Source organism: Sinocyclocheilus rhinocerous, unplaced genomic scaffold (genome assembly GCF_001515625.1).
Source record: "Sinocyclocheilus rhinocerous isolate Xijiao unplaced genomic scaffold, SAMN03320098_v1.1 scaffold1112, whole genome shotgun sequence".
Taxonomy (NCBI): Eukaryota; Metazoa; Chordata; class Actinopteri; order Cypriniformes; family Cyprinidae; genus Sinocyclocheilus; species Sinocyclocheilus rhinocerous.
Genome location: NW_015657961.1, coordinates 115,569 through 127,728, shown reverse-complemented (window position 1 = coordinate 127,728; position 12,160 = coordinate 115,569). Strand labels below are relative to the sequence as shown.

General features: G+C 39.0%; 1 protein-coding gene across 2 annotated transcripts in view; it reads left to right on the top strand.

Annotated features, from left to right (window-relative positions):
- LOC107721784 (single-stranded DNA-binding protein 3-like) overlaps positions 1-12,160 on the top strand; it is a 60,494-nt gene that overhangs the window by 11,923 nt on the left and 36,411 nt on the right. For both annotated transcript variants that reach the window (XM_016529944.1, XM_016529945.1), the window contains exons 3-4: positions 2,054-2,115; positions 6,198-6,282. In XM_016529944.1, coding sequence (XP_016385430.1) covers positions 2,054-2,115; positions 6,198-6,282 — 147 coding nt within the window. The remainder of the gene's footprint in view (positions 1-2,053; positions 2,116-6,197; positions 6,283-12,160) is intronic.

Below are 12,160 nucleotides of genomic sequence, written 5' to 3'. Positions count from 1 at the left end.
ATGCTGTCTACACCATAGATATATATACATATCTATATGGTCTACACTGGATGCGGCGCAGCACATCACGACAAATCCCCGACAGAAAACTGCTGCTGCGTTCTATTTATGACGTATTGACACAAATTTCAAATGATTTTCAACGGTCGCTTTGTCGCGTCCAGTGTACTAGACAGACTTTAGCTATTGCGGCGCAGACACGGTGTTACTTGCCTATCGAGAAGAAACAAAGCAACCTCGGCATCCAATCACAGGCCTTCCGCTCCTTGAGTTCTGTCCAGCGCTGGAAAGCTGATCCGATATTTACACAGGTCCTACTTCTTGCCTTACTGACTTAAGCCTTCTTTTGTTCCGCAGACGTTTTCCTCTTTTGTTTTTTATCCGCCATCTCAATCTTTCTGTCGCTCGGCTCGGACTGAACATTCTCTCCTCCACATCATGAGTAGACACGCCCCTTACTGCTGATTGGCTACAAGTTTGTTTTGCTAGTCGGCCCGAATCAGTTTTCTAAAGCGGTTTTGGAAAATCGCTTACCCCACCTTTAATGAGAACATTGACACTCTGCATCAATGTATTGATGTATAGTTGATCTTAACTATACTGAACAGTTTGCTTTTCCCCATATTTCTACTGTCTCAGAATCTGTGCTCCAGTATGTGTGCACCAACCATGTGCAAAATTATTAATTACCCGTCATTAATTTTTAGGTAATAGCTGTTTATGGTACGCCGGCCAGCAGGACTTTTATTTGCCGTTTGTTTGTGAGCAGTCATTTCCTTCCATTGCTCTGTTACCCCAGGGTGTTTTTCCTCCCTGTTGGCTTGGCGGCATCTCTGCTGCGTTGCGGCCTTGTTTTCCTGACTTTCTGCAGCACTTCTCAAAAGCACCACAAGTTGGTCAGATGTTTATCTTGCCGTTTGGTAGGCCGACGAAGTGAAATTGACTGATAATGTGTTCTTAACCTTCAGACCTGCTTCGGTAATCCACTTTCAGCTGCAGTGAACAAACCTATCCTATCCTCTTAGATTTTATTTTTTTCTCACTACATTTTCCTGTGTAATCATCCACATATAATTGTTATAATAGGCTAATTCTTTCCTCACACTTTCCACGGTCAGTTCAGGTCCCTCTACTCACCAATTACAAAGGAGAATGTTTCTTAAATACACTGAGATTATGGCCTTAATGAGTCGCCCTGGTCATTTCCACACAAGCAGAAACGATGGGGAGTGAAAGTGAGCCCCAAGGCCTGAATGAAGTGTAGGAAAAACAGAAGCAATGATTAATTTTGAGGGTCATGAGCTGTAGGTCTCCACATTGGTAGATTGACCAGGATGAAGCTGAGCAATGCCGCCAAGAATATGCGCTACCTTCAAATCATGTTGCAGTAGTAAATGAGGGCATGTGAAAGGCACCAACATTGTAACTACCAGTTGGAAATCTCTGGATTTTCTTTGAGCCCTGGCGTTCCAAGTCAGGTGTGTCTTACGTAAACAATCATGGTGGAATCATTGCACCATGAATTGTTTTCATTGACTTCCGCGAAACACAAAAGAAGATATTTTGAAGAACTGGTTTTGTCCATATAATGTAAGTCAGTGGGGCCCAAAACAACATTGGACCCCATTAACTTTCATTATATGGAACTTTCACTTTTGTTTTCTACAGAAGAGAGACAGTTTTGAAATGGTTGGAAATGACATAAGGGTGATAACACATGCATGGCAAATACATTGACCATTATTCTGTTATTATTCAGATCAAAATCATTTCAATGCATTTCACATTGGAATTATAACTTTATGACTTGTACATAGGGGCTTCCCAGAAGGACTTTCTCCTCTCTGCCTGTAACATTTTAAGCTCCAGTGTCATAGAAGGATGTGAGGAAAACAAGTCTGCTGTTTTGGTGGAGAAAGCAGGATGATATATGGGCTCTGGATTGGGTCAGAGAGCAGACTGCGCAACGTCTGACAGGAAAATGTTACATTATCTACAGTCTCAAAACCCCTCTTTCTCTTTCTCATTTCTTCCCTCTCACTGCCTGTTGTAGATCCGATGGGAGAAGAACATTACGCTAGGGGAGCCTCCTGGATTCCTCCATTCATGGTGGTGGTAAGTCTCATGTGTTTTATTTATATTTTATACATACTGTCTAACTGTCTGTGTGCAAGCTAGTACTAATAAGTGTGTAATTCAAAATGGACAAATACATTTTTTTTTATTGATGCTCTGACATCTTGTCTAATCTAGGCACAGTGCAAGTTATTTTTCAGTCCTTGCTGAAAGTTCAAATGTTGCGTGAAGTTACAGAATTTACAGCTCATCTGCACATTTTTAGCAGTGCTTACTAAGGCAAGCATCACTATTACTGTTATCCAGAGATAGTTTGAGCAAACCTCAAATGTCTCGTCATGCGCCGCTCGTTATGGCTGGTTTAAGCAAAAACTTAGGATACGATTTATGTCACTGTATCGCATTGCACCTGCAGTGCTCAACAATAAGGATTCTGCTTGTCAACTTTGTAAACTTGTCAGCTAGGTACAGTTATCTAGCTTGTTGACATATGAGATTTTGTCGAATTTACATTAAGAGTGTGTTGCAAATTACAAATCAGATAGTAATGTTTTTCAATATATGTTAATGTCCAGAAAAGTGTTTTTGAACGTATTGCTGCCTTGGAGATTCCTGCGTAATTGCAAGAACCGTATTTACACCTGCTATTGCAATAAACATTTTTATTAATTAAAATAAACTGATGCACGAAAAAAATGCTTTTATGTGCCTTCAAATTATAATACATTTTATTTTTTTTTATTATTTTAAAAGAGATATAAAAAAAATGTCAATTTAAAATTGTTAATGTATGTTAATTGAATTTTTTTAATGCATTTTTTTGTGTTGTGGACAACAAAAATGTGGACAGGGCAAGTTAAAATCTGGACTGTTGGCCCAACTGAGCGAATAGAAAAAAATACTGTTAAACCCTGACCTGGTTAACCAATACTGTGAATGATACTGTAAAACTGAAAGTATCCTCACTGTTAACTCAAAAGCGACTCCACCATAAAAAGAGAGTATACTGTTACAGCCCATCTACAAGATTGTTTGTATTCACTTTCACTGTATTGATTTATACTAATCCAGACTTAAGTTTGGCTATGACACCAGCCGTCAAACAGTATGTTTAACCTGCTGCAGGTTGACCTGTGGCAGGGGTATATTATTGGGTCAGGCAGCCTTATGGAGGGCACGTTTGCCCGGGCCTGGCTCTCCCACCCCACTCCTTCAGACAAAAGGCCCAGATGGTGGGGCAAAGACATGGCCCATCCCTCCTCCAAATCCCTTTCATCAACCTTCGTCTCTGCTGCTGTCCTTTGTTCCTGTTAAAGATCCCAAACACAGATTAACTCTTTGCATACCGTTCCCCTTTGTGGCAAGTGTCCGAATCCCCCGCTGGCCCAATACGGTTATATTCTTCTCCATTGGTGGGGGACCAATGACAAACTGAGGGCCAGCGGGAGGCCAGGGGGTCAAGACAGCTCACCGGTCGGCAGTAGTCGTATAGGATAAGGGGGGATGAGTGCAGATTTGAGGAAAGAACTCGAGTCGTTAAACCTCTCCTCTGTGTGTTAGCGCCTTGTAACTCTTTGTGGCGGCACGAAGCTTCACGAATGTGCCAAGCTCGCCGACTCCCCTGTAATTGCTTCTCTAATATTGCTCAAGTTAATTCGGCGAGGATTTCCTATTTGTCATGATTTCGTTATTAGCCATAAGCCGTGCGGATGTTCAAGTACCTGAGGTCAGCGGCTGCCCCAGGGTCAGGATTATCTTGTTTCTCAAATGCAAATAACATACCACTGTACTCCTAATAATACACATGCAAAAGAGCTCCTCATTGTAAGGTACATATACGTATGGATGTGGCATTATTACCCCTGCTTTTGTCTCGTATTGTCTTCACCATTAGGATTTGCTTAATTGCCCACAGAGAAGAGCTTAGTTTTTAAGAGAATCTATTAACATGAGAATGTAGTTCCCTCTAATTAGCATCAGAGGCACGCGTAAAGCCCGACTCATTGTAATTACGGTGTTTGACTCACAAGGAAGTGCCATGACGTAATTTGGGCAAACCTGCAGGTGGTGTTTTGAGGTTAGACCATGTGTACGAGTCAACCGTATATCATTGCTACACAGTTTATTTGGTTTTAGAAGGGCCCACCCTTTTCCCTATAGAAAATTACAGTACAGTTAAAAAATTTGGGGTTAATAAAACTTTTTTTTAAAAGAAATTATTACTTTTATTCAGCAAGGATGCATTGAATTGATCAAAAGTAACAGTAAAGACATTTATAAAGGTAGAAAAGATTCTTTTCTATTCGTTAAAGAATTCTGAAAAAATGTGCCATGGTTTTCGCAAAAATATTAGGCAGTACAACCGTTTCAAACATTGATAATAATAAATGTTTCTTGAGCACCAAATCAGCATATTAGAATAATTTGTGACACTGAAGACTGAAGTAATGGCTGCTGAAAATTCAGCTTGGTTATTAGAGGAATAGATAATTTTTTTTAATATAGAAGAAAGTACACCACCCAAGTTGTCCAAAGCATGGGTGTACTTTATATGAAATACTTCAAAGAAGATCATATGCATATCGTTTCATGTGGCCAGGTTGCTGTGTAAAAGAATGCTTCAGCTTTTAAAAGCAGTGGGGAGATTGGGGTATGTTTCCCCACTGAATGCTAAAAGGGCTTTACCTGTAAATGTTAGAAATTCAGAGTCAAATAAATATTTACATTTCGCAGAACCGTCTTTTAACAGCAAGTGAGCCACCTTCAAATGCTTCATAAAGTGGAAGTGCACATATGCGTGTTTAATAATTCATTTTTTAGAAACTTTGTAAACTGTTTTTAATGTATAGATTTAGCATAATGTACAGCATGAGCATACATTAACACATTAATTTGTGCAGTTATTGTTACTACTGTAAAATCACAATAAAGTACTTTGGAATCTCCTGGACATTTTAGTTTATTGCATTTTTTATTTCATTTTTTGATATAAACAGTGGCTAAACCATCGTAATTTGCAATTATCCTGTACAATAGAAACAATATGGTATTTTGGTGGAAACTGATTTTTTTTGTAAGGGTTATTTAGTGTTTATAATTTAACATTTAAGTGTCCGTGCATTTAGAAGTATGCCATTTTGACATTTTATAATGTAGAATTACCTTAAATTGTGTAAGTCTGTGGTTACATTTTGTTATCTACCCATTTATCTGGAGTTTTAGATGTCTCTCTCTCTCACTTCCTATCCCCCTCTTTCTCTCCCTCCATTTTTCCCCTCTCTCTTTCCATGTCTGTTTCTAGTTTCCTCTTCCCATTAATGTTCCCTTCCCCCACATACAAAGGGTACCTCATTTTTATCCTCTCTTTCTCTCCTTTTCCTGTGTAACTCTTTCACTTGCTGTACAAGTGCTCAGGAATGTTCTTTAACCTGGTAAATGTTTGCAGAGAAAAACACAAATAGTTTCCTGCACTGGCACGAAAGCAGTCATATCAACAGGTTTCCCAATTCAGGTCTATAATATCACCAAATAGTTTTGTCTGATATAAATATACCCTTGATAAACAATGTTAATTTTCCATTTCTTGGTGAGAGCAACAGCAGGCGCGTGTCGTGTGGCGGTGGTTAGTCTTTAACCTTCCGGCCGCCGGGCTTTTTTTTCCAGGAGATTTTATAGGTTATCCATTAAATCGATATCTGAAGACCTGGAGCGATCTAATTTGGGCCAGTTAAACAGGTACTTAGCTTCAGTGCTGTAATTAAATACCATTTGGACGCAAACCTTGTTCCCCCTCCAAACAGCCCTGCAGGACCCAAAGACTCTTAATTGAGGAAATCTCTGGCTTAATTGATCTGTAACTTGCTGTTTGTGCCAAGCGGGTGGGAGCGAAAGAGTGTGCGAGTATCAAGTTTGACTGGACTTCATTTTTACCATGCTGGCTTTGCTGTGATGTAACCGTCATAACGAATAATCACGCTCAGATGAAGTCAAAGCAATTTATTGACTGCTTGTACAGTTTTTTTTTTTGTGTGGTAGGATGCTTGTAGTACGTGTATTCCAAAAGGTTTGACTTCATATATGTTGTATTTAATGGTCACATTCTCTCCTGTTTCCTGTTGCAGTGTATTCTGGGATTTGTACTGTGCCGCTCCAGACCGCCGTGAGACCTGCGAGCACTCCAGCGAGGCCAAGGCCTTCCACGACTATGTGAGTGATATGCAAACCTGACAGTCTTTTTGCTGAACCTCGACTTCTCGTCCAGTGGTGCTGTGCGTTGGGGGCGGGCCTTACCCTCAATCTGTTGTCCAAGTTTATTGATGTGATGGTGCTTAGTGAATAACATTAGACAGATTTGCTTACCAAAGTGTCACAGGATACAAGCGCTCCATAAGGTTAAGTGAGCTGAATAGAGGGTTTTCGCGTGAATTAGTGTGTGTTAGATGCTTTATGTGCGTACATGAGTGTTTTGTTCCAGATCATGTTTCTTCCTGGTTGTCCTTTTTAAAAATGCTCACGGTATGTAATTGTGTGCATTAGAAAAACGAGTATGGAATGTTTATTTCTGTTTATTTTTCAAGGCAGTGGCTTTCATAAAGCAGCTGCGGCGTCTCGCAAACACAGATTTGCGGGGCTTCTTTAATTTGCACAGACAGACATGTAATCTGATTAACATACTGAATGCTGTGCATTCACAGATGTAATATTTCAGTAACAGTGAAAGGCATAATGAAATGTCAGTTGTTGTTGCCGGGATGCCCGCGGGCTTGAGTCAAAGCGGGAAGGATAGAAGGATGGCTCCGAACAGGTTGACTGTAAACGTCTGGTTACGCATACTTTGTTAAAATGAAGGTCATATAAGGGTTGTTGACTCAGTGTTGCAATGCAATTTAAGATGCGAATTGTAGCCTAGATAATATGGATAGTACACATGAGTACAATTTAATTATGCAAATGAATACTTATTTTACACAATATTTTGTTCAAAATTCACTGAGAATGTTTTTTTTTAATTGTACATTATCCATTGAGAAAGCTTTTGGTTTCGAACTGTCAAAGGAACAGTTCAACAAAAAATTTAAATTTACTGATGTGGATGAGTTTGTTTCTTCATCGGAACAGATTTGGAGAAATTTAGCATTCCATGACTTGCTCACCAATGGATCCTCTGCAGTGAATGGGTGCCGTCAGATTGAGAGCGCAAACAGCTGATAAAAACAGCACAATAATCCTCAAGTAATGCACATGACTTCAGTCCATCAGTTAACCTCTTGTGAAGCAAACAGTTGCATGTTTGTCACAAACAAATTCATCATGAAGACGTTTTTAACTTCAAACCATTTTTTCCGGTTTCCGGTTCCATTTTTAGTACACACTCTCGGTGCGAATGCAACCCTTTAAATGGTACTGGGAAATAGTTCGCGCAAAATCGTCCCAGTACTTTAGTACTGTACATTTAGTTCTGGAACTAAAGCGGTGCGAAAGGCCCTTATCACTAAAACGATACAATTACTTGTAAATAACCAGTGGTAGTTCTTTAATTTGTTGTGTGTTAGTGTTGTGTGTGCTTATAGAGGTAAGTTCTACAAAACTATGTTCTAACATCTGATGAAGAAGCCAAGAATGAGAGCACTAAAAAGAAAATGTGATTTAGTGGATAGTGGGATCAGGGTTAGTTCAGAGGGCCTGACCTCTAGTCCAGTGTTTCCCAACATTTTTTTAGTCGCGGAACTTGCCTTGCCTTGCCTATATAATAGATGCTTTTTTGAACATTTTAGCAATTAAAAAATATTAAAAAAGGATTTTTACACGGCACCCCTGCTCTCGACAGACGGCACCCCAGGGTGCCGCGGCACCCCGGTTGGGAAACACTGCTCTAGTCTATCCACTGAACTTGATTAGAGCCGTTTATGGAGACGACAGCCCAGAATGGGCCTACTTAGTGTAAGGAGTTATGTCAACATTTGGAAGGAAACAGAACCAATTTCATTCCAGCGACCAACATTGCACTGACTTGTATAAAACTAAACCAAATATTTGACTAAAATATTTCCAGAGGAAATGTATTCCCCCCTCTGGGATGTGATTTGCAGTATTTTACTAATAGCTAATCGCGAACGCCTCATGCATGTCGTCGCTCATTGATCTTATATGTAATACTTGTTTAAATGACTTGGTTAAACATGATTAAATATGCACAGCCTTTCCATTAGACGTGCAAATATTCCATTTTCCCAAACCACCAGAAAATTGTCTGTTCATGTTCTGATTTTTTTTCATTCTGTATTTCCGAACATTACCTTAATCTGCTTAAAGGAATAGTCTATTTCAATCCTCATGTCATTCCAACTCTAGTATTATTTATTTGTATACTTTTTATTTATTTATTAATATTTTGAATTAGCTTTTATATTTTATATTTTCAGTTTTCATTTTAAAGTTTTTTTGTTATCTGCTCATAGGGCTGTAAAAATGATTAAACGCAATTAATTGATTTTACAGCCCTATACTTCTTGTAATTTTAGTGCTTCAGATTATTTTGTTTCAGTTAGTTGCCAAGGCAACATTTCTTATTTCTGTTTAAGATAACAAAAATGTTTTTTATATATGTCTTTTTTATTTATTTATTTTTAAATAAAAAAATGTCTTTTAAATATAACAACAGTTCGTAAGGGAGTACGGGGGTGTCAAAAAAAGCGACAACAAAAAAACACCATGATGGTTATTTGTACACATGCATAATATTCCAAGTCTTCTGAAGCTAAGGAAAAGTTTGATATGATCAACAGACCCAAATTTGTCACATTTATTCACATATAGCTAAAAATTAAGACATCAAACCTGTGCCACAGGCTTCATATTCGTTTTGTATGTCTGTAGAAAATAAAGTCAATGACTATTTTTGGAGGTTGATGTTACTATAAACTGTAAGTTTTCAAGTATTTCACTGAAAAAAAAGTGTGTGTGTGTGTAAATGCACCCATGTGTGTTGTAGAGCTGCAGTATCATGTGTGCCGGTCTTGGCAAGGTCTTTGCGGCTCCTAGAATGTCCTTGAGTTCAGTGATTTATCGTGTTCTTATTCTGATCCCTTTGCTCCCTTGTTGGGTCACAGCTCTGTAGAGGCCTGTGCTGTGTGTGTGTAGGTGTGTGTGTGTGTGTGTGTGTGTGTGTGTGTGTGTTTGTCTTCAGGCCTGCATTGCTGGTTGCTTCTGCGCTGAAATCAAGACAGTCAGGAATCCTCTCGGTGTAAGATAATGGAATATAACGGTCTAATCCTCTAATCCCAGGAATGGTTGAGGGCTAATCCAGGGATTTTGTGGGATTGGTATCTTGGCAATGGGGATGGAATTTTGGGACGCAACGCCTCTAAATACCAGAGTCGTCTGTGTGCTCTTCACTTTCTGCCGGGCTTGAGTCGTAAAGCTTCGTAATGAGCATTGATTAAAAACACCGTAGACAACTCACAACAAGCTTACACTTGACTTTAGCACTAGATTTAGCAACTATCAGACACTTTTAGCGGCTTTTCTCCATAGAATATTCATACCGACAAACCTAGCGACATATGAGCACACATGCACTTTTTTGTTTGTTGTTTTTTTTAGTTTGTTACTCGGTGCGCTGCATCAGACAAAAAAGTAATATAGCCAAAACAACCACATAGCCGCTCATTAGTGTAGATGCATGTTGATTTTATCAGACGATGCCGCGATTATAAATGAGAGTGACTCCTGGTTAACATGTATTAAAAGGGGTCGTGTTTAGTCACTTTTTAGTGTGGTATTTTTTGACAATATTCACTCATCATGACAGTAAAATAGGGCATTATAAGTCAATATACTGCAGTATTTCCTCTCAATCAGTAGAAAATATGGTTAACACCTGGTCATGCATGAAAAAAAAAATATCGTCATGTACCGTGAAACCGGTATAATTTAGAAAAATACCGTGATATAAATATTTGGTCATACCGCCCAGCACTAATTTCTTTTTCCATTTTATAATACGTGGTTTACAAGCTGTTGCCTAGTCCTTTTTATGTTTCATATTTTTTATTTTCTCTTTAATATTGGCAGCAACCTGGAATATTTATTCCTCAGATTAACGTTTTTTTAACATTTAAACAGACGTTGCTTCATACACATTGAGGTCCGAGTCCTGCTTGCAACATATCCCGATCACAATCACAATCACGCTCTTTGTCCCCAGTGTAGATATTTCTGTAAGTGTCATTGTGGTAGTCTAGAATATTAGGATTCCAATTAATCATTCTCATGGTTGGAGGCTGGTATGATTTCATCAGGAAGATTACTGTAGTAAAATATGGAAATTGCATACTTTATATAGATATTGTGTATCTGTGTCTGCCTTTCTTCTTCCCCTCCCCCTCATTCCGTCTTGTTCTCTCTGGGGAAGATTGATTGGGTAATCTTGCTGTTTCCCCCATGATGCCGTTCGCTTGCTAGCTTGGGGGAAGGAGAGGCAGTGCGGGCAGTATGACGACACACAGAAATAATGATAATGAAGGAACGCGCACACACATGCACGTTTGCACCAGTGAGAAACGGAGGAGAAGCGAGGCTATTTGTTAAGAGAATCCCTAGTTAAAGAGTCTATATTGAGAAGAGCATACACATGTCCTCTAAATTATTTTCTCTCACATACTCTCACCTGTCTTTTCTTATTCTATGGCTATTGCAGGCAAAACGGAAGAGAGCTTTTTTCATTATAGGAGAATTTTGTCAACAAAAATTTTTTTTATTATTGTTTGCTTGAGCATGTTGGCACACTGCTGTGAGTTAAAAGTTAAAGCCACTGGCTGTTTATGATTGCTATCCAGTGAGGCGCACAGGACTGCACTGAGCATGCTCAGTAGTTAATATCTGATCCAGACTCTCTGGAGGAGGACTGGAGTTGAGTATCAAGAAGGTAACAGAGGGTAACAAGGAGTATTTGGAAGGGTACATATTCTTATAAGTGAAGAGATTTTTTCTGTTTCTAATCCATGTCCTAACTAGTCACGATCAAGCTTTAAGGAGCTGGATTTTGGTCCAATCAGCATCGACTGTGGGTGGGGCTAGATGGTTTAAATGACCAGGTTTTTTTGGCACAGTTGCAGCAGGGACCGAAACTCAAATTAATATGGAAGAGATGTTACGCTTGATGCTTTGTGTCAGGAATTTCTGATTCTTTGTGCATATGGTATACAGGCCCTACAGGTCAGCACTTATTGGACGAGGCGGCACATCTGTAGATTTCTTCACCACACACACTTATGACCAGCACTGCATCCGCTTATTACGGCTGTGTGTGTCATGTCTAAACAATGATGAGAATGACCCTCACACAGTTTACAAGTTCTGCCTCACTGTGTTGATCGCATCCTGATGGTTGAGCCTTAAAGGTGAACTGTCTAATTTTTCCAATGTTGAAATAGGCTACTTCCTCCCATCTCAGCTTGATGTAAAAGAGACAACATTAAGTATAAAGAAAGTCTGTTCCCATTTTTATTATTATTATTATTTTTTACAACAGTCATGTCTTGTGATTTGGTACTTGCTAGTTGGTTCAGGGTGAATGGTTTTAGGATTTAGCTGTTATTTATTTTATTTAATTATTTATTTTTTCCGTTTGTCTTTTAAATTTGATTTAGGTTTCGTACATTTTCACTCCAGTTTTTTTCTCATTAACATTTATTTTAGTTTAATTTTTAATTTTTTTTAGGGGTGCTCCGATTGATCGGCTACCGATCATTATCGGCAGATAATCACGTTGGGATGATCGATCGGTGGTCTCTAATGGCACTTTTCCACTGCGTGGTACGACTCGGCACTATTAACTTCTTGTTTATTGAATTGTATTGTATTAAATCAGTATCACATTTACAAACTCCTTTAAAAATCATTAAAAGCTGTCACTCATCTTAGTTCATCGCAAGCTCACATTTATAATCAACGAAGCTCTCTACACTGCGCAGTGAATCTCTTATTTACACCCTGTCTACACTTTGCTTATGAAAGGATTCATGAGATATGTCTGTGATACATTACTCAACTGCGACTGAAATGGTCGCACTGTAGAGCCCTG